General features: G+C 43.3%; 1 protein-coding gene across 2 annotated transcripts in view; it reads right to left on the reverse strand.

The window, feature by feature from the left end:
* Positions 1-18,102: 18,102 nt before the first annotated feature.
* The window catches only part of PARVA (parvin alpha), a 188,524-nt gene continuing 178,667 nt past the window's right edge, over positions 18,103-27,959 (reverse strand). For both annotated transcript variants that reach the window (XM_081239088.1, XM_081239087.1), the window contains one exon: positions 18,103-20,136. In XM_081239088.1, the coding sequence (XP_081095214.1) occupies positions 20,060-20,136 (77 nt within the window). In that variant the 3' untranslated portion in view covers positions 18,103-20,059. The remainder of the gene's footprint in view (positions 20,137-27,959) is intronic.

Genomic DNA, 27,959 nt, shown 5'->3' on the forward strand with positions numbered 1-27,959 from the left:
TGTTAAAGACCCAGTGTCGAGTTAGAGCACCTGGGCACTTTAATAGCAGCGCCCTCTTCCCTGGCTCTCTTGTCTGCCTCACAGGCTTAGGCTTCTGCCTTGACCCCCACCCTCCACCGCCATTCCCCAGTGGTGCTCAGAAGGCTAGTTGGTCAGCCCCCCTCTGTGTTCTCAAGCGTTGCTTACTGCCTGGGCTCAGCCCTACCTGCTGGAGTCCTCCTCCCCATCACCCCCTCCCCATATACCTGCCTGAACTGGGTGGAGCCTGTGTGAGCCTCACCTGTGGGACCTCAGCAGGTCTGGCTGCTTGCCCTGGGCCCGGCAGTGGTCAGCTGCCCCAGCCTGCCCAGACCCAGGCCCTTCCCCTCCCTCCAGCCATGTGCCTTGTGCTCAGCCTGTCTCCTGCTTTCTGCCCAAAGTCGCACAGCCCCCTGAATCCCTACTCCAGGGAAGTGACAGGCCATGTCTTTGCTGCAAAGGAAGTAAGCCTCCTTCAGGCATTTATACTTGCACCCCTTCCCAGAGCGTCCCAATAACCAGCTGTTTGGCAGAAAAGACACGGAACATACCCTCGAAAGAACACCTTTGGAGTTTTGTTAAACCTTTCTTCATCCAATTACAGAGTTTCTTGCAGTCAGTTAAGGAAAGCCCTACCATTCCCCCTCTGCCAATCAAATAACGAAATACATAAATACATAAAGTCAAGAGGAAACATAGTATTTAAGAGACGTTAAAAGGAACACTGTCCCACAGGTAAAGTCAAACCCCACTGGCATTGCTCTTGACCCCCGTCTCCAGCTCGTGTGCCCTGGGTTGGCCAGGATTATAAGAACATGGAGGCAGCAGGGAATTGTGGAGAGAATGGAGACTTCAGAGTACGACAGAGCTGGGTTTGAGTCCCAGCTGGTGAACCTCTGTGGACCTCTGTTTTCTCTTCTGTAAAATAGGGATAACAATAGCACCTACCTGAGAGGTTGCTGAGATGTCTGTAGGAGCCAACCCTGTGCCTGGCACATGGTTGGAGTCCAACAAGAGTTAGTTAAGTCTTTGCTTTACCACTGCAACTCATCACTGAATCACGGCCTCCTGAGCAGAAAGCGGCTTGGATCTGAGCCTTCCCAAGAGGGAGCATCTGTCCCTTGGCAGCACTCTTAGCTATGGCAAAGCACAGGTTATGTACGACACAAGCAAAGGGGATCTGGTCCCAGAGACAAAGGGATTAGCAGGTTCCTAACAGAGATGGCAGCTGGAGGGGGTCAAGACTGAGCAGAAGCATAGGAGATGCAACCCAGTTCCACGTGGGATCTGGAGCATATACATATCGAGACGAGGCCTGTCTGTTTTGTTCTCTGTGGTGTTCTGTGCCTAGAACAGTGTCTGGCAGCATAGGTAATGTCTAAATATTTATTGAACAAAGAATAAATGAATGAACGACAACCTTATCAGTCAGAGCCTGGTTGTTTCAGGAACTCCATTTAAAAGCAAGGCAAAGGAGAACAGCTGCTGGCAGGAAACAAAGGTTCTCTGGCAACAGATGGTTCTGTCGGGATGCAAAGAGTTAGCGATTGCTCAGGTGGCAAAGAACCAGATTCTGGGGGCCTTGAGTAGGCAAAGGGATTCTGGTCTATGGACAGTGGGAGCCACTAATGGTTCTGAGTTCATGAAGTTAGAACCTGAACTCTGGGGCCAGGCTGCCCGGGCTCGAAGCCCAGCTCTGTCACTGACAAGGCATATGACCTGTGTCAAGTCACTAAATCTCTCTGCATCTTCATTCTTTCTTCTGTAAAGTAAGGATGATAGTGGTACCTACCTCCTAGGGTTGTTGAGAGGATTAAATGAGATTTACACGTGTAAAGTGCATACTGTCAGTTCTCAAGAAGCACCACCGTTAGTGTTATTTGATAGGTTGTGAGACAACCTGAGCTGCGTTTCAAGACATTTAAGCAGGGAACATGTGAAGGATGGATTAGCCCAAAGGGAAACTAGCTCAGAGGCCATTGTGATGTCCAGGCATGAGAGGATGAGGTCTAAGTCAGGGAAATCATTGAGTGCCTGAAGAGGAGGGGATCAATGCAAAACAGGTGGTTCATGAAGAGGCAGTCAGTAGAACTGACTGGCTGCAGTAGGGGGGGGAGCAGAAAATTCAGGACATGTGCACCTGAGAGCGAGGATGCCTGGAAAGGAGAAAGCACCTCTGGAACAGACAAGGGATGTTTAAAGAAGAAGCCGGTGTAGGGAGGATAAAAATTCAGTTTGCGGTGTGCCAAGTTGGACTTGGGGTACCCCATTCAAAAGGAGATGTTGTGAAGCTGGAAATGCCCAATTGGCCGGGTGAGACGTCGGGGCCAGGGGAGAGCAGGCGGCAGTAGATGCCAGGGAGAGATGTAAGGAGAGAGGTATGGAGCACGCCCCCAGGCGACATTCACATTTGGGGGCTGGGGAACAGAAGAGCGTACCTAGGAGCAAACAGAGCAGCAGCCGGAGGCTGGGAGGGAAGCAGAAGAATGCAGTGCCTCTGAAACCTTGGCTGCCGAGTTCCTGGAAGGAAGCGATGGACAATAAGGTCAGATGCTGCACAGCCTGGGAAATAAGGGCTGGCTCAGCCCAGTGGGTGGAGAGCTGACTACTCAGAGAGCAATTTCAGCTTCTGGAAAACTAGTGGGATTTAGGGATTCATAAAAGAAAGGGAGGAAATGGAATCAGTATGGATCTGTATACTTCCAGGAGAATGTCTTAAGGAAAAGATCAACAGGGAAAAAGATGGAATTGCAGGGAGGACTGGCTCAAATATCGATACAAGTTTTTGTCATCCTAGAAATATGAATGGTTTGGAGTAAAAGTCAAGATGCTGGAGGAGGGGGGAGGCTCGAGTTTGTAGGAGGATGAGGGAGCTGGTCCTGGATGAGGCAGGTGGAGGAAGGGACAGCCCAGGGACTGAGGTGGGAAGAAGCAAGAGGCAGCAAGAAAAGTTGAAATTTTGTGGAAAGAACATGAAGCAAACAGCTTTGATTTTTTGGTGAAGGAAGGGCTGAAGACATAAATGGGGAGGAAGTGGGAGAAGTGGCATGGGGAAAATGTAGGGCATAGGTGCTTGTAAACGTGAAGGTAATTCATGAGAGATGAGAGAGGGCTTGCAGAAGCCAGGGAAGCACCCAATGGCAACTGAAGATGCACCCAAGATGACCGAGTGGTCAGCTGGTGTTGCTCACACTGTGACTTTCTGTAGCAATTCTGTGCTGGGGAATAAGACTAGAGATGCCTAACGGTGGGGTTGAACGAAGGGAGATTTGGAGAGGCAATGGAGCTTTGAGTGCAATGACAGAGTCAATACATCTGGCAATGGAGCCCAGGCTGGACTTTGGAGTCCTTGCTGGCTAGTTGGAATCTGTGGAACAAAGACAGTGATTTCCCAGCAACAAGCAAGAACTTTAAAAAACTATTCCTAAGTCTCCATTTGGCTTTAGGGTGAGTTGTGTGGTTTTTGAAGCAACAAATCTGTATGGAACATGAAATTGCTGATCCTGGGGGCAAGTGCCACTGAAGATTATATGGCAGCTGGAGCTGGGGTATTTTCTGGGAGAATCTAACTAGGGACCCTCAAAAGTATCTGGCCTGTCTCATCATGTCACTGAATTATTTCAAATGAACTGCATCTGTCACCCCCATTAGGATGGAAGATTCCATTTGGGAAGGGACCCTGTAATTTCTGATCCCATTCTGTGCATAGAATGGGCCTGGACCCAGAACAGGCATTCCACAAATATTCCCTGACTTGATTGCATTCTGTTCATGTGCAGTTTGGGGCCTTGCCAAAGGAATTGACTGGGAGTCTTCTTGTCCCCTGGTGTTCGGTGTTTTTGTCATCAATGCTAGGGCAGGCCTGTGCTGCCATGGGTGAGAACACTTCATGTAGGCATTGGAATCATCATGAAAAGAACAGGAGAGAAAGCTCTGTATCTTATTGGAAAATCACACCAAAGGTATGCAAGTCAGAAAGCCATTTATTCCATAAATGAAGACACATGAATAGGTAAATTTTATAAACTAAAACAATCTGGCAGGTCCCCTGATTAGAGCCGTTGCTGGTAAGCTTGGTCTCTCACAGGCAATGGCAACCTTGGTCATGGGTCTGGACTGCATGCAATTCCAATGCAGATAGTAGGACATTATGAGAATTAGCTGGAGAACCAACGATGCAGGAAATATGGGCTCAGGTACTGTACAGAGGATGCAACCACCCCCTGCCCCCAAGTGCGCTGCATCATCTAGAGACTCACAACGTGGAGGAGATGAGGGGTACATGGCCTCAGTAACCTAGCTTAGCACGTGTTCACTGGTCACCATCTTATTATCCATTATTTCAAGCCAAATGTCCCCAGTTCTTTGAGAGTTTATATTCTCCAATACCATGGCAAATAAGGAAAGACGGGATAGCCTCTGAAGCTCGAGTGAAAAAAGCCTTCCAGGAGCTGCTTTTCAGAAACACTGGCAAATGTTTGCCAAGGGCAGGCGGTGAGGCCATTTTCAGGGTTTCCAGGAAGACATACAAGAGGCTGAGTGTCGTGCAGTCCTAACCCTGGCTCCCAGACTGAGCAAACGTGTAGCAGATTAAATATTTTTCTGTTGTCCTGTCCACCTTAATAAAACAGGGCACTCTTTAAAGCAGTTGCCTTAATGACGTTTGTGTGTCTTGGAATGCCACCCAGGGCGAACAAATCACATCTGAAGATGTGAAAACATGAAAATCAATAACAAGAAATGAAAAGTTCATTTCACTGATAAAACATCATTTATCTTAATCGTTGGGGCTTCTCAGAATTTCCTAAGTGCCCTTTGAAATGCCAGCATCAAGGCTAGTGCCCGTGTGTTTGCAGAAGGCCTAGGGGAGTGGAGGCAAGAATACCGATTGCTCGGGCAGGGAGCCGGCTAAGGAGAAACTGCATCCTTCTGGGGCAGGCACCCACTGGACTGGTTTCCAACCAAGGAGCTCCCAAGCAGGGGTTTCCTGGGATATTTCTGGTATTTCAAAACTCCCAGTGAAAATAAAATAATATACTACCTTCCTATGAAAGATATTTCACAAGTCCCTAACTGTGAAGCATAAGTGACCCATTTTTGATAGGCTTTATGTAATATAACAATAGTAGTTCACACTGATTAATCTGAATTGGGAAAATGAAATTATTATTCCACCTCAGGAACCCTATACCTTGCCTGCCCCCAGGCTAGATGACAGCATTCCCACTCCCCCCATTGAATCCATACAGGGATAAAATAGCACAGGTCCTCTGGTGAGAAGGTTGGAGGCTCTGGTCCCCAGGGATCAGCTTTCTGGCTGGTAGTCCTCTCCTTTCCTTTGCTTTACATATGCAGCCTCGTCCAGGCTTCTGGTTCCCTTAGCTCTTCTCAAAGGACCCAAATGTAGAGAGGATGGAGATGGCTTAAGAGCTGCCGTCCCAGCAGGAGGTGGAGTATTAGGGGTGCCCAGCAGGCCTTGCCTTTGGATAGCACAGCCAGGCTTCCTGCACATGCTTGAGACCAGATTAGCTGGTGGGGCGGGGAAGAAGCTGGAGCTCCTCTCCTGGTCTCCTTTGCTCTCCAGCCATGACCACTGTATGGAGATGGGAAGGGCAGTCTCAGGCCTCCGTATTGCTGACGTAGCTTTCTCCAGAGTTTTCCCACATAGTGGCCAGAAGGCTTTTAAACACACATTGTGTCCCATTTCTCCTAAGATAAAATCTGTAATCCTCTGATCTGACACCTCTTCTCCCCGCTCACTCTTTGTAGTCTAGACATCCTGGCTTTCTACCAGCTCCTCCAGGGAACCTAGTCTTCTCCTAGCTGGGACCCTTCCCTTAATAGCTCTTTACTCGAGTAGCTCAATGATTCAGGTGTCACTTTATATTTTTTATTTTTTTGTGGTACGCGGGCCTCTCACCGCTGCGGCCTCTCCCGTTGCGAAGCACAGGCTCCAGACGCGCAGGCTCAGCGGCCATGGCTCACGGGCCCAGCCGCTCCGTGGCATTTGGGATCCTCCCTGACCGGGGCACGAACCCGTGTCCCCTGCATCGGCAGGTGGACTCCCAACCACTGAGCCACCAGGGAAGCCCTCAGGTGTCACTTTAAAACATCACTTTGCCAGAGACCTCTCTTGACCTCAAAATCTAAATGAGATCTCCTTCAGAGTTTTTTGTACTTCTTCACAGAGGTCACTCCGATGCTGCTCTCTCACTTCGTCCCAGCTTCCCCTCCGGCATCTTTATTCCTGCCCTGCCACTAGGTTCATCGGTACCGTTTGTTTTAGATTCCAAATAGGTGCGTTAGAATACGGTATTTGTTTTCCTGTTTGACTAACTTCACTCTGTATGGCAGACTCTAGGTCCATCCACCTCATTACAAATAACTCAATTTCGTTCCCGTCTATGTCCGAGTAATATTCCATTGTATATATGTGCTACATCTTCTTTATCCAGTCATCTGTCGATGGACACTTAGGTTGCTTCCATGTCCTGGCTATTGTAAATAGTGCTGCAATGAACATTGTGTACATGTATCTTTTTTTTTTCATGTATCTTTTTGAATTATGATTTCTCTGGTATACGCCCAGTAGTGGGATTGCTGCGTAGTATGGTAGGTCTATTTTTAGTTTTTTAAGGAACCTCCATACTGTTCTCCATAGTGGCTGTATCAATTCACATTCCCACCAACAGTGCAGGAGGGTTCCCTTTTCTCCACACCCTCTCCAGCATTTATTGTTTCTAGATTTTTTGATGATGGCCATTCTGACTGGTGTGAGGTGACATCTCGTGGTTTTGGTTTGCATTTCTTTAATGATTAGTGATGTTGAACATCTTTTCATGTGTTTGTTGGCAATCTGTATGTCTACTTTGGAGAAGTGTCTATTTAGGTCTTCCGCCCATTTTTTTTTTTTTTTTTACATCTTTATTGGAGTATAATTGCTTTACAATGGTGTGTTAGTTTCTGCTTTATAACAAAGTGAGTCAGTTATACATATACATATGTTCCCATATCTCTTCCCTCTTGTGTCTCCCTGACTCCCACCCTCCCTATCCCAAACCTCTAGGTGGTCACAAAGCACCGAGCTGATCTCCCTGTGCTATGTGGCTGCTTCCCACTAGCTATCTATTTTACGTTTGGTGGTGTATATATGTCCATGCCACTCTCTCACTTTGTCACAGCTTACCCTTCCCCCTCCCCATATCCTCAAGACCATTCTCAAGTAGGTCTGTGTCTTTATTCCTGCCTTACCCCTAGTTTCTTCATGACTTTTTTTTTCTTAAATTCCATATATATCTGTTAGCATACAGTATTTGTCTTTCTCTTTCTGACTTACTTCACTCTGTATGACAGACACTAGGTCCATCCACCTCATTACAAATAGCTCAATTTCATTTCTTTTTATGGCTGAGTAATATTCCATTGTATATATGTGCTACATCTTCTTTATCCATTCATACGATGATGGACACTTAGGTTGCTCCCATCTCCGGGCTATTGTAAATAGAGCTGCAATGAACATTTTGGTATATGGCTCTTTTTGAATTATGGTTTTCTCATGGTATATGCCCAGTAGTGGGATTGCTGGGTCATATGGTAGTTCTGTTTGTAGTTTTTTAAGGAACCTCCATACTGTTCTCCATAGTGGCTATACCAATTCACATTCCCACCAGCAGTGCAAGAGTGTTCCCTTTTCTCCACACCCTCTCCAGTATTTACTGTTTCTAGGTTTTTTGATGATGGCCATTCTGACTGGTGTGAGATGATATCTCATTGTAGTTTTGATTTGCATTTCTCTAATGATTAATGACGTTGAGCATTCTTTCATGTGTTTGTCGGCATTCTGTATATCTTCTTTGGAGAAATGCCTATTTAGGTCTTCTGCCCATTTTTGGATTGGGTTGTTTGTTTTTTTGTTATTGAGCTGCATGAGCTGCTTATAAATTTTGGAGATTAATCCTTTGTCAGTTGCTTCATTTGCAAATATTTTCTCCCATTCTGAGGGTTGTCTTTTGGTCTTGTTTATGGTTTCCTTTGCTGTGCAAAAGCTTTGAAGTTTCATTAGGTCCCATTTGTTTATTTTTGTTTTTATTTCCATTTCTCTGGGAGGTGGGTCCAAAAGGATCTTGCTGTGATTTATGTCATAGAGTGTTCTGCCTATGTTTTCCTCTAAGAGTTTGATAGTTTCTGGCCTTACATTTAGGTCTTTAATCCATTTTGAGCTTATTTTTGTGTATGGTGTTAGGGAGTGATCTAATCTCATACTTTTACATGTCCCTGTGCAGTTTTCCCAGCACCACTTATTGAAGAGACTGTCCTTTCTCCACTGTACATTCCTGCCTCCTCTATCAAAGATAAGTTGACCATATGTGCGTGGGTTTATCTCTGGGCTTTCTATCCTGTTCCATTGATCTATCTTTCTGTTTTTGTGCCAGTACCACACTGTCTTGATTAGTGTAGCTTTCTAGTATAGTCTGAAGTCAGGGAGCCTGATTCCTCCAGCTCTGTTTTTCATTCTCAAGATTGCTTTGGCTATTCGGGGTCTTTTGTGTTTCCATACAAAATTGTGAAATTTTTTGTTCTAGTTCTGTGAAAAATGCCAGTGGTAGTCTGATTGGGATTGGATTGAATCTGTAGATTGCTTTGGGTAGTAGAGTCATTTTCACAATGTTGATTCTTCCAATCCAAGAATATGGTATATCTCTCCATCTATTTGTATCATCTTTAATTTCTTTCATCAGTGTCTTATAATTTTCTGCATACAGGTCTTTTGTCTCCTTAGGTAGGTTTATTCCTAGATATTTTATTCTTTTTGTTGCAGTGGTAAATGGGAGTGTTTTCTTGATTTCACTTTCCGATTTCTCATCATTAGTGTATAGGAATGCCAGAGATTTCTGTGCATTAATTTTGTATCCTGCTACTTTACCAAATTCATTGATTAGCTCTAGTAGTTTTCTGGTAGCATTTTTAGGATTCTCTATGTATAGTATTATGTCATCTGCAAACAGTGACAGCTTTACTTCTTCTTTTCCGATTTGGATTCCTTTTATTTCCTTTTCTTCTCTGATTGCTGTGGCTAAAACTTCCAAAACTATGTTGAATTAGAGTGGTGAGAGTGGGCAACCTTGTCTTGTACCTGATCTTAGTGGAAATGGTTTCAGTTTTTCACCATTGAGGACGATGTTGGCTGTGGGTTTGTCATATATGGCCTTTATTATGTTGAGGAACGTTCCCTCTGTGCCTACTTTCTGCAGGTTTTTTATCATAAATCGGTGTTGAATTTTGTCAAAAGCTTTCTCTGCATCTATTGAGATGACCATATGGTTTTTCTCCTTCAATTTGTTAATATGGTCTATCACATTGATTGGTTTGCATATATTGAAGAATCCTTGCATTCCTGGAATAAACCCCAGTTGATCATGGTGTATGATCCTTTTAATGTGCTGTTGGATTCTGTTTACTAGTATTTTGTTGAGGATTTTTGCATCTATGTTCATCAGTGATATTGGCCTGTAGTTTTCTTTCTTTGTGACATCCTTGTCTGGTTTTGGTATCAAGGTGATGGTGGTCATGTAGAATGAGTTTGGGAGTGTTCCTCCCTCTGCTATATTTTGGAAGAGTTTGAGAAGGATAGGTGTTAGCTCTTCTCTAAATGTTTGATAGAATTCGCCTGTGAAGCCATCTGGTCCTGGGCTTTTGTTTGTTGGAAGATTTTTAATCACACTTTCAATTTCAGTGCTTGTGATTGGTCTGTTCATATTTTCTATTTCTTCCTGATTCAGTCTTGGCAGGTTGTGCATTTCTAAGAATTTGTCCATTTCTTCCAGGTTGTCCATTTCTTCCAGGTTGTCCATTTTATTGGCATATAGTTGCTTGTAGTAATCTCTCATGATCTTTTTTTTTTTTTTTTTTTTTTGCTGTACGCGGGCCTCTCACTGCTGTGGCCTCTCCCGTTGCGGAGCACAGGCTCCGGACACACAGGCTCCGCGGCCATGGCTCGCGGGCCCAGCCGCTGCGCGGCATGTGGGATCTTCCGGGATAGGGGCACGAACCCGTGTCCCCTGCATCGGCAGGCGGACTCTCAACCACTGCGCCACCAGGGAAGCCCTCTCATGATCTTTTGTATTTCTGCAGCATCAGTTGTTACTTCTCCTTTTTCATTTCTAATTCTATTGATTTGAGCCTTCTCCCTTTTTTTCTTGATGAGTCTGGCTAATGGTTTATCAATTTTGTTTATCTTCTCAAAGAACCAGCTTTTAGTTTTATTGATCTTTGCTATCGTTTCCTTCATTTCTTTTCATTTATTTCTGATCTGATCTTTATGATTTCTTTCCTTCTGCTAACTTTGGGGGATTTTTGTTCTTCTTTCTCTAATTGCTTTAGGTGCAGGGTCAGGTTGTTTACTCGAAATGTTTCCTGTTTCTTAAGGTGGGATTGTATTGCTATAAACTCCCTCTTAGAACTGCTTTTGCTGCATCCCATAGGTTTTGGGTTGTCGTGTTTCCATTGTCATTTGTTTCTAGGTATTTTTTGATTTCCTCTTTGATTTCTTCAGTGATCACTTTGTTATTAAGTAGTGTATTGTTTAGCCTCCATGTGTTTGTATTTTTTACACACCTTTTCCTGTAATTGATATCTAGTATCATAGCCTTGTGGTCGGAAAAGATACTTGATACAATTTCAATTTTCTTAAATTTACCAAGGCTTGATTTGTGACCCAAGATATGATCTATCCTAGAGAATATTCCATGAGCACTTGAGTAAAATGTGTATTCTGTTGTTTTTGGATGGAATGTCCTATAAATATCAATTAAGTCCATCTTGTTTAATGTATCATTTAAAGCTTGTGTTTCCTTATTTATTTTCATTTTGGATGATCTGTCCATTGGTGAAAGTGGCGTGTTAAAGTCCCCTACTATGAATGTGTTACTGTCGATTTCCCCTTTTATGGTTGTTAGTATTTGCCTTATGTATTGAGGTGCTCCTCTGTTGGGTGCATAAATATTTACAATTGTTATATCTTCTTCTTGGATCGATCCGTTGATCATTATGTAGTGTCCTTTGTCTCTTGTGATAGTCTTTATTTTAAAGTCTATTTGGTCTGATATGAGAATTGCTATTCCAGCTTTCTTCTGATTTCCAACTGCGTGGAATATCTTTTTCCATCCCCTCACTTTCAGTCTGTGTGTGTCTCTAGGTCCGAAGTGGGTCTCTTGTAGACAGCATATATATGGGTCTTGTTTTTGTATCCATTCAGCCAGTCTGTGTCTTTTGGTGGGAGCATTTAATCCATTTACATTTAAGGTAATTATCGATATGTATGTTCCTATTCCCATTTTCTTAATTGTTTAGGTTTGTTATTATAGGTCTTTTCCTTCTGTTGTGTTTCTTGCCTAGAGAAGATCCTTTAGCATTTGTTGTAAAGCTGCTTTGGTGGTGCTGAACACTCTCAGCTTTTGCTTGTCTGTAAAGGTTTTAATTTCTCCATCAAATCTGAATGAGATCCTTGCTGGGTAATCTTGGTTATAGGTTTTTCTCCTTCATTACTTTAAATATGTCCTGCCAGTCCCTTCTGGCTTGCAGTGTTTCTGCTGAAAGATCAGCTGTTAACCTTATGGGGATTCCCTTGTGTGTTATTTGTTGTTTTTCCTTTGCTGCTTTTAATATGTTTTCTTTGTATTTAATTTTTGACAGTTTGATTAATATGTGTCTTGGCGTATTTCTCCTTGGATTTATCCTGTATGGGACTCTCTGTGCCTCCTGGACTTGACTGACTATTTCCTTTCCCATATTAGGGAAGTTTTCAACTATAATCTCTTCAAATATTTTCTCAGTCCCTTTCTTTTTCCCTTCTTCTTCTTCTGGAACCCCTATAATTTGAATGTTGGTGCGTTTAATGTTGTCCCAGAGGTCTCTGAGACTGTCCTCTGTTCTTTTCATTCTTTTTTCTTTATTCTGCTCTGCAGTAGTTATTTCCACTATTTTATATTCCAGGTCACTTATCCATTCTTCTGCCTCAGTTATTCTGCTCTTGATACCTTCTAGAGTATTTTTCATTTCATTTATTGTGTTGTTCATCATTGCTTGTTTCATCTTTAGTTCTTCTAGGTCCTTGTTAAATGTTTCTTGCATTTTCTCTATTCTATTTCCAAGATTTTGTGTCATCTTTACAATCATTATTCTGAATTCTTTTTCAGGTTGGCTGCCTATTTCCTCTTCATTTGTTAGGTCTGGTGGGTTTTTATCTTGCACCTTCATCTGCTGTGTGTTTTCCTGTCTTCTCATTTTGCTTATCTTACTGTGTTTGGAGTCTCCTTTTTGCAGGCTGCAGGTTCGTAGTTCCCATTGTTTTGGTGTCTGTCTCCAGTGGCTAAAGTTGGTTCAGTGGGTTGTGTAGGCTTCCTGGTGGAGGGGACTAGTGCCTGTGTTCTGGTGGATGAGGCTGGATCTTGTCTTTCTGGTGGGCAGGTCCACGTCTGGTGGTGTGTTTTGGGGTGTCTGTGGACTTATTATGATTTTAGGCAGCCTCTCTGCTAATGGGTGGGGTTGTGTTCCTGTCTTGCTAGTTGTTTGGCATAGGGTGTCCAGCACTGTAGCTTGGTGGTCGTTGAGTGAAGCTGAGTGTTGGTGTTGAGATGGAGATCTCTGGGAGATATTCACCGTTTGATATTACGTGGAGCTGGGAGGTCTCCTGTGGACCAGTGTCCTGGAGTTGGCTCTCCCACCTCAGAGGCACAGCACTGACTCCTGGCTGCAGCACCAAGAGCCTTTCATCACACGGCTCAGAATAAAAGGGAAAAAAAGTAGAAAGAAAGAAAGAAAGAAAGAGGATAAAAGGAAATAAAGTAAGGTAAAATAAAATAAAGCTATTAAAATAAATAAATAACTATTAAGAAAAAAAATTTTTTTATATTAAAAAAAAAAAGGACAGATAGAACCCTAGGACAAATGGTGAAAGCAAAGCTATACAGACAAAATCTCACACAGATGCATACTCTTACACACTCACAAAAAGAGGAAAAGGGGAAAAATAATAAATTTTACTCTCAAAGCCCACCTCCTCAATTTGGGATGATTCGTTGTCTATTCAGGTATTCCACAGATGCAGGCTACATCAAGTTGATTGTGGAGATTTAATCCACTGCTCCTGAGGCTTCTGGGAGAGATTTCCCTTTCTCTTCTTTGTTCTCACAGCTCCCGGGGCTCAGCTTTGGATTTGGCCCTGCCTCTGCGTGTAGGTCGCCGGAGGACGTCTGCTCTTCGCTCAGACAGGACGGGGTTAAAGGAGCCGCTGATTCAGGGGCTCTGGCTCACTCAGGCCGGGGAGAGGGAGGGGTACGGAGTGCAGGGCGAGCCTGCGGCGGCAGAGGCCGCATGACGTTGCACCAGTGTGAGGCGCGCCGCTCATTCTCCCGGGTAAGTTGTCCCTGGATCCCAGGACCCTGGCAGTGGTGGGCTGCACAGGCTCCCTGGGAGGGAGGTGTGGAGAGTGACCTGTGCTCGCACACAGGCTTCTGGTGGCGGCAGCAGCAGCCTTAGCGTCTCATGCCCGTCTCTGTGGTCCGCGCTGTTAGCCGCGGCTCGCGCCCATCTCTGGAGCTCCTTTAAGCAGCGCTCTTAATCCCCTCTCCTCGCGCACCAGGAAACAAAGAGGGAGGAAAAAGTCTCTTGCCTCTTCGGCAGGTCCAGACTTTTCCCGGACTCCCTCCCGGCTAGCCGTGGTGCACTAATCCCTGCAGGCTGTGTTCACGCCGCCAACCCCAGCCCTCTCCCAGCGCTCCGACCGAAGCCCGAGCCTCAGCTCCCAGACCCTCCCGCCCCGGCGGGTGAGCAGACAAGCCTCTCGGGCTGGTGAGTGGCGGTTGGCACCGATCCTCTGTGCGGCAATCTCTCTGCTTTGCCCTCCGCACCCCTGTAGCTGTGCTCTCCTCCGAGGTGCCGAAGCTCCCCCTCTCTGCCACCCACAGTCTCCACCTGCGAAGGGGCTTCTAGTGTGTGGAAACCTTTCCTCCTTCATGGCTCCCTTCCACTGGTGCAGGTCCCGTCTGTATTCTTTTGTCTCTGTTTATTCTTTTTTCTTTTGCCCTGCCCAGGTACGTGGGGAGTTTCTTGCCTTTTGGGAGGTCTGAGGTCTTCTGCCAGCGTTCAGTAGGTGTTCTGTAGGAGTTGTTCCACGTGTAGATGAATTTCTGAGGTATCTGTGGGGAGGAAGGTGATCTCCGCGTCTTACTCTTCTGCCATCTTCCCCCTCTCTCCTGCATACAGGTCTTTTGTCTCCTTAGGTAGGTTTATTCCTAGGTACTTTATTCTTTTTGTTGCAATAGTAAATGGGAGTGTTTCCTTAATTTCTCTTTCTATCGTTGTTATTGTATAGGAATGCAAGAGATTTCTGTGCATTAATTTTGTATCCTGTTACTTTACCAAATTCATTAATTAGCTCTAGTAGTTTTCTGGTGGTATCTTTAGGATTTTCTATGTATAGTATCATGTCATCTGCAAACATCAGATTATTTTTGATCCGCCCCTAGTTAGGCAGGGCAAAACTGCTTGACCTACTGACTCCATCTAGTCTCATTTTCCAGTGGAAAAATAAATTAGTGATAATGTAGGGGGAGTGGATTATGTATACATTTGCTCTAGCACTGGAGTATGGATGATTCATATTTGAACCACAATGTATACATGTCTGAGAGTCAAATTATTGGAAAATTACAGCCCCAGAATACTGTTGATGCAAATAAGCTTCAGTATACTCTGTAGGGTTAACCAAGCAACCCACAACAAAATAAACTGATAATGATAAAGCTAAGCTAACTGTAATTCATAATTAAAAAGTACTGAAAGCAGCAATTGCAAATAGCAACCAACTCAAGATAACATTGATGATATCCCGATAAAGAGTCCTTCTCTCACATTTTGGAAATGTCAGTTCTGTGCCTGCACATGTGAAATTGGACCTTCCCATAGAGTGGACAGGCACTGCACAGGCATTGGGCTTATAGCAGGATACTGTGGGGTACTCAGTAACCTTTAGCACTTTCTTAGTCAATTACAAATTAGTAGCCCTAGTAATATGTACAAATGAAAGCTTAATCAAACTGTACATCATTCGCCATAATAATCCAAAGGAGGCCTTTAAAAAAATAAATTCAGTTTAGGGCACAGAAGACTGTTTCTGGTAATGCCCCCCCTACCTCCCCAACCCCAGTAGGTACCAGTCTTGATTTTTGAAATCACTGTCTAGGCAACATTACCTCCTTTTGGTAGGGCTTTCATTTTCTAGCTCATGAAGACCAGAGATGTGCATTTGTATTTATAAAGTACTCATATTCTCTTTTGAAACTGTAAGAAGTTTTAATACTCAGTGCAGAATAATCTCCAAGTTAGAACATTAAGTGAAAAAAGCAATGTGCATGATACTATGTATAATATGCTATTTATGCTTAAAGAATGATTTTATATGTATGTTGACAAATAATTATATGCTTTATATTGTTGGGGTATCTCTGGAAGTGAATATAAGAAATAGAACAAAATAGTTGCTTCTGGGGACAGGTACTGGCTGCTGGGGGAGGGGAGGGAGAGAAAGTAGGTTTTTCACTAGATACCCATTCACACTTTTTATTTTATTTATTTATTTATTTATTTTATTATTTATTTATTTATTTATTTTTATTTTTATTTTTTTATTAGTTTCTGCTTTATAACAAAGTGAATCAGTCATACGTATACATCTGTTCCCACATCCCTTCCCTCATGCATCTCCCTCCCTCCCACCCTCCCCATTCCACCCCTCCAGGCGGTCACAAAGCACTGAGCTGATCTCCCTGTGCTCTGCGGCTGCTTCCCACTATCTATCTACCTTACATTTGTTAGTGTATATATGTCCATGCCTCTCTTTCGCTTTGTCACAGCTTACCCTTCCCCCTCCGCATATCCTCAAGTCCATTCTCAAGTAGGTCTGTGTCTTTATTCCCGTTTTACCCCTAGGTTCTTCATGACATTTTTTTTTAAATTCCGTATATATGTGTTAGCATACGGTATTTGTCTTTCTCTTTCTGACTTACTTCACTCTGTATGACAGACTCTAGGTCTATCCACCTCATTACAAATAGCTCAGTTTCGTTTCTTTTTATGGCTGAGTAATATTCCATTGTATATATGTGCCAAATCTTCTTTATCCATTCATCCGATGATGGACACTTAGGTTGTTTCCAGCTCCGGGCTATTGTGAATAGAGCTGCAATGAACATTTTGGTACATGTCTCTTTTTGAATTATGGTTTTCTCAGGGTATATGCCTAGTAGTGGGATTGCTGGATCATATGGTAGTTCCATTTTTAGTTTTTTAAGGAACCTCCATACTGTTCTCCATAGTGGCTGTACCAATTCACATTCCCACCAGCAGTGCAAGAGTGTTCCCTTTTCTCCACACCCTCTCCAGCATTTATTGTTTCTAGATTTCTTGATGATGGCCATTCTGACTGGTGTGAGATGATATCTCATTGTAGTTTTGATTTGCATTTCTCTAATGATTAATGATGTTGAGCATTCTTTCATGTGTTTGTTGGCAGTCTGTATATCTTCTTTGGAGAAATGCCTATTTAAGTCTTCTGCCCATTTTTGGATTGGGTTGTTTGTTTTTTTGCTATTGAGCTGCATGAGCTGCTTATAAATTTTGGAGATTAATCCTTTGTCAGTTGCTTCATTTGCAAATATTTTTTTCCCATTCCGAGGGTTGTCTTTTGGTCTTCTTTATGGTTTCCTTTGCTGTGCAAAAGCTTTGAAGTTTCATTAGGTCCCATGTGTTTATCTTTGTTTTTATTTCCATTTCTCTGGGAGGTGGGTCCAAAAGGATCTTGCTGTGATTTATGTCATAGAGTGTTCTGCCTATGTTTTCCTGTAAGAGTTTGATAGTTTCTGGCCTTACATTTAGGTCTTTAATCCATTTTGAGCTTATTTTTGTGTATGGTGTTAGGGAATGATCTAATCTCATACTTTTACATGTCTCTGTGCAGTTTTCCTAGCACCACTTATTGAAGAGGCTGTCCTTTCTCCACTGTACATTCCTGCCTCCTTTATCAAAGATAAGTTGACCATATGTGCGTGGGTTTATCTCTGGGCTTTCTATCCTGTTCCATTGATCTATCTTTCTGTTTTTGTGCCAGTACCACACTGTCTTGATTAGTGTAGCTTTCTAGTATAGTCTGAAGTCAGGGAGCCTGATTCCTCCAGCTCCGTTATTCGTTCTCAAGATTGCTTTGGCTATTCGGGGTCTTTTGTTTCTCCAAACAAATTTTGAAATTTTTTGTTCTAGTTCTGTGAAAAATGCCAGTGGTAGTTTGATAGGGATTGCATTGAATCTGTAGATTGCTTTGGGTAGTAGAGTCATTTTCACAATATTGATTCTTCCAATCCAGGAGCATGGTATATCTCTCCATCTATTTGTATCATCTTTAATTTTTTTCATCAGTGTCTTATAATTTTCTGCATACAAGTCTTTTGTCTCCTTAGGTAGGTTTATTCCTAGATATTTTATTCTTTTTGTTGCAATGGTAAATCCATTCACACTTTTTAAATTTTGTACCATTTATACATCAACTATTAAAAAATCAATGAATTTAAATTTAGAAAAGAGGAAAAAGGGAAAAAAAAGACCCAGTGAACCTACAGAGACTTGATTCTTGACTCAGCTTTTCTTTTTTCTTTTAAAAGAGATGAGGGTTAAGTTTGTTTTATCTGTTTCCTGATGCCTTTTACCCCCCCTTCAAAAACATAGTCATGTATTATGCAGAAGTTTCCAGAATCTAAACAAAAACCTCTAAATGAGATGGCAGCGTTATAAAACCAGGCCCAAGCCCTGGGATTCTGGACTGTGGAGAAGACCTCAGTCTTGAAACACAATTTTCTGATAAATTAGACCTGCTATTAAAAAAGTTTCCGAGTGTTCTGACGTGTCTTCATACAGTATATTTGTAAAATATAAAAAAAGAGTAATCTTAATAAGGCCACTTGTCCACTGTCCACTTGCAGCTTGAATATAAGAACACAAAAAAAGGAGACAAAATTCATACAGCAAAGCACGTTTAAATGAATGCATTATTTATTTCATCCTGCCTTAGTATTGCTCAAGGAGACGAAGCAATTATTTATGTTGATTTGCTATCAGGAATTTAAAAGAGAGCAAATAAATATCACAGTATTTAGTGTTTCCTAATGACAAATGAAATATTTCACTAATTATATAAAAAGAATTGTATACTTTTACACCAGTTGACACAGAGAGTACATTTTCTTTCTATCCTTAATGCTCATTATGTTGAGTAATACTTCCTTCTTAGAGAAAAATCTCCCCAGACATAGGTAGTATATCGAAATTGTATGGGTTCTGAGTGACTGCAGCTAGACCATAGAGTAAGAAGTGATGAAAAGCTGGAAGGAATGTTTTGGACATGATGGGAGGCTTCCCTCTGGGTGGCGTAGACAGAGGTCACAGTGAATTCCTCAAACTAGGGATGGGCTTTGTGCAATTGGGCCTAAAGTAGTGACAAAGCAGGCATAGATTTCTGGCGGTGGGGATACAGACTGGTGTCCACTGAGCATACTTAGGAAAATTCTATAATGAAGATATAATATCAGTACAAGTTATTAATTATCCCAAGGGCTTGGTCAACTTATGAGTACAAGTGTTAAGTACCCCAAGCTGCAACCTGCGGTCTAAGGGGGTCCCATGCATACTAAGTGTGCAAGTATTTGCCCCACGCTTCTTGTCCTCCTAGTCACCCCCACTTCAGCCCCTTTCCTATCCCTCCAGGCCCCGCAGGCTGGGACAACTAGAGCCCTGTATTCCAAACTTGGGTTCACGTAGAGAGGATCCATGTAACCGCAAGCCTGCAGGGAGCCCACGCAAGGAAACCACTCAGCTTGGGTCTAAATAACTTACATTTTTCCTTGCCTGAATTAGCCAGTAATTGCATGTGGGCAGACTTAGCCAGAAATGGTCTAAATGATCAGTTAGAGGGAAAAAAGGAGTTCCTTTCTTTAAGCTCAAGGGTCCCTGTTGAAGAGCCCTATTTCCCAAGCCCTGCTCGCATGGGCCCGTGCACAGCTCTCTGTGGTGCCTGGGTATATTGTACATTTGCCTAACGATAGTGAATTGAGGACTTATTTTGTAGGAAAATATAGGGCACTTCCATTACATGCAATCAAGCAAGAAGGCTGCAAAATGTGCCACTCCATTAATTTTAAACAGAATCCACCCCAAATGTCACCCTGAAACCAGAGTAAGGGGTTATTACAAATCTGAAGGAATTAAGAATAATTTTCATGTGCAAAGGAGTTGAGGGACACGACTCCTACCACACACACACTATTAATTGGGTGAAATTTGATTTGCCAATTTCAGTGTGAATCACTGAGCCCTGACCTAGCCTGCCTCGTGGTGAGATCAGGGGGCTCCTGTCTTCTTGGAGGGCACAGGTGCACACGTACACACACACACACAAGAATAGAATGTGCAGAGACTGTAATGCAACAGGCTGGTTATTAACACATATGTTCTTCAAAGAAGAAAAACAGATGGCAGCTTCTGGCAAGTCGTGTAACCTGAGCCTCAGTTTCCGTATCTGTAAAAGGGGCTGATAACATCTGCTTCAATGGGAGTCATGAGTATTCATGAATTTGAGTAGCTCAGAGCACTTAGTGTGGTGCCCAGCCCATAGGTTACACACATTAAATGGTAACTATTATCTTTATTTTCATCTTCTGAGGGTGGGTGGGCTCTTGTGCCTAAGTTGGTTCCAAATCACACTGAGGGAACTCTGGACCCGGCACCAGGATGGTGACAACCTTCACAAGCCATTGCAGGGTCAGCTTTAGAGCCTGGGAGGTGTGCGTCAGCCCACTGAGTTACTGATCATTTCCTTCCTAATCTCAGTTTCCACTATCTCTGGGAATAGAGCAGGCGGACTTGGGAGAGAGCACAGAGCAAGAGACAGGAATAAGCAGGTTAAGGCGGTTCAGGGGACGGTCCGGTCTGCCCTTCACTCCACGTTCCGGTACTTGGTGAAGAGGTTGTACAACACCCGCAGTGTGGATTTCAGGTCACAGTTGACGATGTCTGCATAGAAAACAAAAAAACACACATTGCTTCAGTGGTGCCACATGGCCCCAAACTGGCATCAGGTGTCCTCTTCCTTCTGCCACCCACCACATGCCCAGCATGGTCCTGGGGAGGGTGTCTCCCCTCTCCCACAGGACGTCATTCTGTGCTCCTGAAGACCTAGCTCCCTGTCCTGCTGGGAGGGAAGAGCATCCCCATGAGACAACCAGGGGCAGGTAGGTGTTGAAGGATGGGCAGTGTGTGCAGCAAGAATCCAGAGCAGGGGGCAGCGAGAGGCAGAGGTGCTGGGGCATGGGCGTCTCATCTCTCACTGAAAGAAAGCAGACCCCAGAGCATGTAGTCTTTGCCCTGGAAACAGAATCCCAGGCGAGAGGACCCTGACCCGACTCTGTGCCCTGGGTCTCACCTGTCTCTTGGGGCCCCTCTCCCTCTGCCTTCACCCTGAGGAGGGGAGGGCCTGCAGCTACACTGGGGGACGAGGTGGTGAGTTAGGACTAAGCTGCCTCTCCCTTAAGACGGGAGGGAGGGCCCCTAAAGGGCAGAGGAGCCCACCCGGCAGGGAGTACTCAGTAGATGATGTGTCATCCGAAGGATTAAGGACAGAGCAAGGCGGCCGGGTTTGAGGCTGGGAGCTGGATTATATTTTCAGGAGAGTTCCACCGTGGGTCCTGAGCTTTTTTTTGCGGTACTTTTTTTTTTTGCAGTACACGGGCCTCTCCCATTGTGGAGCACAGGCTCCGGACGCACAGGCTCAGCGGCCATGGCTCACGGGCCCAGCTGCTCCGCAGCATGTGGGATCTTCCCGGACCGGGGCACGAACCCGTGTCCCCTGCATCGGCAGGCAGACTCTCAACCACTGCACCACCAGGGAAGCCCGGTCCTGAGCTTCTATACAACCATTTCCTCCCGCCCTCACTTCCCCTGACCCCTCCCTCTCTTCCTTCTCTTTACTGGTCACCTCCTCTGGCTGCCCCTCTAACCCTCTGTGGACTCCTCTGCCTTCTCCTGCCCCCCCAGGCCCCACCCTGCACTTGCCCCTCTGCACTCACACCCCTGTGGGAGCGCCTTCCCTGAGGAACTGGCATAGTGAAAACATAAAGAAAGGAACTCTACCTACTACTTAGGGATGCAGACTGAGGTAATAGAAGGAAAAGGAAAAGTTTAAAAAAAAAAGAAGGAAAAAGGCAAAAGCCTGATGACTATACAAGTCAGGAGAGTTGAGGTTGAAGATTATGTCCAAAAAGGGCAAGCGGAGGGAAGTCTGGGGAGCTGGGATTGCTGTATCCCTTGAGCTGGGTGCTGGTTACATGGTGGCTCGTTGGATAATATTTCACTAAAGTTATTTGAAAAAAACCCTAACTGTGCAGAAGGTCTGATGAAGTAAATGATGTAAGAGAAAATAATAGAAAATAATAAATGCTCTGGGTTTCAAAGGTGGGAGGCTGAGTCACTGGGAGGGAAGGGATTGGGGGACAATGTCAGGGCTCCAGCAGCGGCATGGTCAACAGGAACAGGGATCATCCAGGACCAGCAGAGCGGGAGGCCGGTAGCTCTAGCAGGCTGGGCTGTGGTTCCAGGTCTTAGCCTTGGGACTCTTGCAGTTGTAGCTGCCACAGTCAGGTGTGCCCAGGCCCTAGGCCCCGCAAAGATCAACACCTACTGGGCCATAAGCCAAGGGCCCAGGGCTGGGGAATCTCCTTAGGGCTCCCCAAACCCCTGGGCCCCATCCTGCCTGCCCCCTCCCAGGCCTTATCCCAGTTGTAGACCAACCCTACTCCACCCCTGCTGGGCTCAGACTCTGCTCCAAGCTCTCTTGCTGATAGACCAGGGGCTCAGGGACCACCCGTGAGGCCTGGAGCTCAGCTTCCTTTCTGCTCCCATGTTGGTTCGTGCACATATGTGAGCCTCCAGCTTGGACCCTGCCCAGTGGCTGAGCCCTGCTACCTTGCCTTGCTCATGCTGAATCACCCTCTGTCAGGTAGGGTCCTATGCCCTCTGGGCTGATTCCTGTCCTCCCCTGACTGCTTGGTGATGAGTGTTCCTTAAATTCCACCCAAGTCAAAGATTAGGAAGTTACCCTAAGAAGGAACTGCTAGAAAGGCAGACAGGGACAGAGGTGAGCTCACTAAGGGAGTGAGCGTGAAGGGGAAGGTAGGCTGACACTGGGGCCACTGCAGCAGGCTCCTAACTGGGCTCCTCAAAGCCTCTTGCCCTCTCCAGTCCACTCTACCCACTGCAGCTAGACTCTTTGGCTTCTGGGTATGGTTGTGCAGGATGCACACTGCATAACTCCAGGGCACATCTTCATATTTCCAAGGTATCATTACCACAGACTACAATATAACTCTGGCCCCAGGGATTGTGCAGGTCACAACTTGTATGCCCATACAGCTATTTCACATAAGATAAAGTCCAGAATCCTAATCCATGGTTTTACAAGGCAAAAGCTGACTCCAGCCCACCCTTCCAGTCTCACTTCATGCCACGTTCCCCCTCATTCACTCTGCACTGGTCATAGGGGCTTCCTTTCACAACGTCCCAATAGGCTGTGCTCCTCCATCATCTTGGCCTCTGCACGTGCTGTTGCAACATCTAGATTGGTCTTCCCAAGTAGCTGCCTCCTGATCCTCTTGCAGACCTCAGCTCAAAGCACTGCCTCCTGAGTGAAGCCTTGACACCTGGCCTTGGTGAGGGCACCCTGTCTTATGTTCTCAAAACCCCCGCACTCTTCCTTCATAGCACTCACTCCAGTTCTCAAGCAGTGGTTTGTGTGCTTATCTGATGAAATCTGCCTCTGCTCGGTGTGTGACCAACGTGACTACCGAGAGTTGATCTTGTTTTGCTCCAGTGCCTGGCCCAGTACCTGGTATGTACAGACCTCAAAAGATATTAATAAATAAACGCATGAGTGATTTCCCAACGTCCTGGAAGCCAAGAAAGAAAATTCCAGAAAGAGGGGATGACCAATAGAGCCACATGCTCCCAAGAGGGTGAACAGGGTAAGGGTTGGAAAGAGTTCCCAGGGGACATGGTCCTGCTGGTGGCTTGGGAGAGAGCACGGCCATGTGCAGGTGGTGGCAAGGTGTTAACAGCAGAATGGGCAGATGAGAGGTGGAGGCAATGGGCATGGGTGCAAAGGATGAACTTGGGAGCCTGAGGAAGGAGAGCTATGGATGGAGGCGGGAGGATTTTTTGTTCCCTTTTAAACACAAGGGAGTTCTAATATTGCTAGAGAAAGAAAATGTCCAATATGGGAGAATGTTTCAAAATGACAATTACTCCAATTTATTTCTTTTTCCTTTTACTGCATTATAGTTGATTTACAGTGTTATATTAGTTTCAGGTATACAACACAGTGATTCAATATTTTTATAGATTTTACTCCATTTAAAGTTATTATAAAACAATGGCTATATTTTCCTATGCTGTGCGGTATATCCTTGTTGCTTATTTATTTTAGGCATAGTAGTTTGTTAATCCCCTACCACTGTCTTCCCCCTCCCTCCTTCCCTTTCCCCCCTGGTAATCACTAGTTTGTTCTCATATCTGTGAGTCTCTGTTTTGTTATATTCATTTGTTTTATTTTTTAGATTCCACATATAAGTGAAATCATATAGTATTTGTCTTTCTCTGGCTTATTTCACTAAGCATAATATTCTCTAGGTCCATCCACATTGCTGCAAATGGCACTATTTCATTCTTTTTTATGGCTGAGTAGTATTCCATATTATATATATACCACATCTTCTTAATCCATTCATCTGTTGATGAGCCCCTGGGTTGCTTCCATGTCTTGGCTATTGTAAATAGTGCTGCTGTGAACATCAGGGTGCCTGTATCTTTTTGAATTAGTTTTCATCTTTTCCAGATATATACCCAGCAGTGGAATTGCTGGATCATATGGTAGTTCTATTTTTAGTTTTGAAGGAAGCTCCATACTGTTTCCATAGTGGTTGCAACAGTTTACATTCCCACCAACAGTGTAGAAGGGTTCTCTTTTCTCCACACCCTCTCCAGCATTTATTATTTGCAGACTTTTTGATGGTAGCCATTCTGACAGGTGTGAGGTGATATCTCATTATTGTTCTGATTTGCATTTCTCTGATGATTAGCCATGTTGAGCATCTTTTCATGTGCCTGTTGGTCATCTGTATATGTTCTTTGGAAAAATGTCTATTCAGGTTTTCTGCCCCTTTTTTTAAAAAAATGAAAGCTTCTTTCTTTGTTTATTTATTTTTGGCTGTGCTGGGTTTTTGTTTCTGTGCGAGGGCTTTCTCTAGTTGCGGTGAGTGGGGGCCACTCTTCATCGCGGTGTGCAGGCCTCTCACTGTCGCGGCCTCTCCCATTGCAGAGCACAAGCTCCAGATGCGCATCTGTCCATTTTTTAATCAGGTTGTTTGACTTTTTGATACTGAGTTGTATGAGCTATTTATATATTTTGGAAACTAACCACTTACTGGTAATATCATTTGCAAATATTTTCTCCCATTCAGTAGGTTGTCTTTTCATTTTGTCAATATTTCTTTTGCTGTGCAAGTTTTTAAGTTTAATTAGGTCCCATTTATTTATTATTGCTTTTATTTCTTTTGTGTTAGGAGAGAGATCCCCCAAAATATTGCTACAACTTATTTCAAAGAGTGTTCTGCCTATGTTGTCCTCTAGGAGTTTTATGGTTTCAGGTCTTAAATTTAGGTCTTCAATTCATTTTGAGTTTATTATTGTATATGATATGAACAAGTGTTCTAATTTCATTCTTTTACATGTAGCTGTCCAGTTTTCCTTGTACCACTTATTGAAGAGACTTTTTTCCATCGTATATTCTTGCCTCCTTTGTTGTAGATTAATTGACCACAAGTGTGTGGGTTTATTTCTGGGCTCTCTATTCTATTCCATTGATCTATGTGTCTGTTTTTGTGCAAGTACTATGCTATTCTGATTACTGTAGCTTTGTAGTATAGTCTAAAGTCAGGGCGAGTGATTACTCCAGCTTTGTTCTTTTTTCTCGAGATTGCTTTTGCAATTTGGGGTGTTTATGGTTACATATACGTTTTAGGATTATTTGTTCTAGTTTTGTGAAAAATGTCATGGGTATTTTGGTAGGGATTGTGTTAAATCTGTAGATTGCTTTGGGTAGTATGGACATTTTAACAATATTAATTCTTCCAATCCATGAACATGGTATATCTTTCCATTTCTCTGTATCATCTTCAATTTCCTTCATAAGTGTTTTATGGTTTTCAGATTATAGGACTTTCACTTCCTTAGTTAAGTTTACTCCTAGGTATTCTTATATCCTGCAACTTTACTGAATTCACTTATTAGTTCTAATAATTTTTTGATGGAGACTTTAGAGTTTTCAATACACAGTATCATGTCATCTACAAATAGTGACAGTTTTACTTCTTCCCATCTGGTTGGATGCCTTTTATTTCTGTTTCTTTTCCGATTGTTATGGCTAGGACTTCCAAACTGTGTTAACCAGAAGTGATGAGAATGGGCATCCATGTCATGTTCCTCATTCTAGAGAAAAAGATTTTAACTTTTCATTGTTGAGTATGGTGTTAGCTGTAAGTTTGTCATAAATTGCCTTTATTATATTGAGATATGTTCCTTCTATAACAACTTTGATGAGAATTTTTGTCATGAATGGATGTTGAATTTTGTCAAATGCCTTTTCTGTGTCTATTGAGATAATCGTGTGATTTTTAATCCTTCTTTTTGTTAATGTGATGTATCATATTGATTTGGGGATATTGAACCACCCTTGCATTCCTGGAATAAATCACACTTGATTTTGGGATTTTTATATTGTTGAATTTGGTTTGGTAATATTTTGTTGAGAATTTTTGTTTATATTTATCTTAGATATTGGCCTGCAATTTTCTTTCTTTCTTTCTTTCTTTTTTTTTTTTTTGTAGTGTCTTTGCCTGATTTTGGTATCAGGGTAATGATGGCCTTGTAGAATGAATTTACAAATGTTCTCTCCTCTTCAATTTTTTTAATAGTTGAGAAGGGTGATATTAGTTCTTCCTTATGTTTGGTAGAATTTCCCTGTGAAGCTTTCTGGACTTTTGTTTGCTGGGAGTTTTTTCTTTTTGTTTGTTTGGTTTTTTTAAATTACAAATTCAATTCACTACTAGTGATCACTCTGTTCAGACTGTTTCTTCCTGATTCAGTCTTGGAAGGTTGTATGTTTCTAGAAATTTGACCATATCTTCTAGGTTGCCCAATTTTTTGGCATATAACTGTTCATAGTATTCTCTTATGATTTCTTTTGTATCTCTGTGATATTGGTTGTTATTTCTCTTCTTTCATTTCTTATTTTGTTTTTTGGGGTCCTCTCTCTCTCTTTTTTTTTCCTTGATGAGCTTGGGTAAAAATCTGTCAATTTTGTTTATCTTTTCAAAAAATGCCAGATTTTGGTTTCATTGATAGTTGGGTTGGGTTTTTTTTTTTTTTTTTTTGGTCTCTATTTTATTTATTTACTCTCTGATCTTTATTATTTCCTTCCTTCTGCTAACTTTGGGCTTTGTTTGTTCTTCTTTCTCTAATTCCATTAGATGGTCAGTTAGATTGTTTATTAGAGATTTTTTTCTTATTTCTTTAAATAGTCCTGTATTGCTATAAGGTTCCCTCTTAGAACTGCTTTTCCTGCATCCCACAGATTTTGGAAAGTTGTGTTTCCATTTTCGTTTGTCTCAAGGTATTTTCTGCTTTCTTCTTTGATTTTTTCATTGACCCACCATTTATTTAAAGTAGAACATTGTTTAGTCTCCATGTGTTTGTGCTTCTCCCATTTTTCTCCCTGTAACTGATTTCTAGTTTCATACCATTGTGTTTGGGAAAAATGCTTGATATAATTTCTATCCTCTTAAATTTGTTGAGACTTGTTTTGTGGCCTAGCATGTGCTCTATCCTGGAGAACATTCCATGTGCACTTGAAAAAAACATGTATTCTGTTGTTTCTGGGTGGAATGTAGATATCTATTAGGTCCAACTAATCTAATGTGTCATTTAAGACCACTATTTCTTTACTGATTTTCTTCTGGTGATCTGTTCATTGATGTAAGTGGGTATTAAAGTCCCCAACTGGGACTTCCCTGGTGGCACAGTGGTTAAGAATCCACCTGCCAGTGCAGGGGACACAGGTTCGAGCCCTGGTCTGGGAAGATCCCCCATGCCGTCTCACAACTACTGAAGCCTGTGTGCCTGGAGCCCGTGCTCCACAGCAAGAGAGGCCACTGCAATGAGAAGCCCACGCACTGCAACGAAGAGTAGCCACCACTTGCTGCAACTAGAGAAAGCCCGTGTGCAGCAACAAAGACCCAACACAGCCAAAAAATAAATTAAAAAAGTCCCCTACTATTATTGTATTTCTGTCAATTTCTCCTGTTATGTCAATGTTTGCTTTATATATTTAAGTGCATATATGTTAACAAGTGTTATATCCTCTTCTTGTATTGATCCCTTTACCATCATGATTATTATTATTATTTTTTTTTTGCGGTACGCGGGCCTCTCACTGTTGTGGCCTCTCCCATTGTGGAGCACAGGCTCCGGACGCGCAGGCTCAGTGGCTATGGCTCACTGGCCTAGCCACTCTGCGGCATGTGGGATCCTCCCAGACTAGGGCACGAACCCGTGTCCCCTGCATCAGCAGGCAGACTCTCAACCACTGCACCACCAGGGAAGCCCCCCTTTATCTTTATTTAATGCCCTTGTCTTTTGCTATAGACTTTGTTTTAAAGTCTATTTTGTCTTATATGAGTATTGTTACTCCTGCTTTGGTCTTTCCATTTGCATGAAATATTCTTCCTTCC

The sequence above is a fragment of the Mesoplodon bidens genome (assembly GCF_964165515.1).
Source record: "Mesoplodon bidens genome assembly, chromosome: 7".
NCBI lineage: Eukaryota > Metazoa > Chordata > Mammalia > Artiodactyla > Ziphiidae > Mesoplodon > Mesoplodon bidens.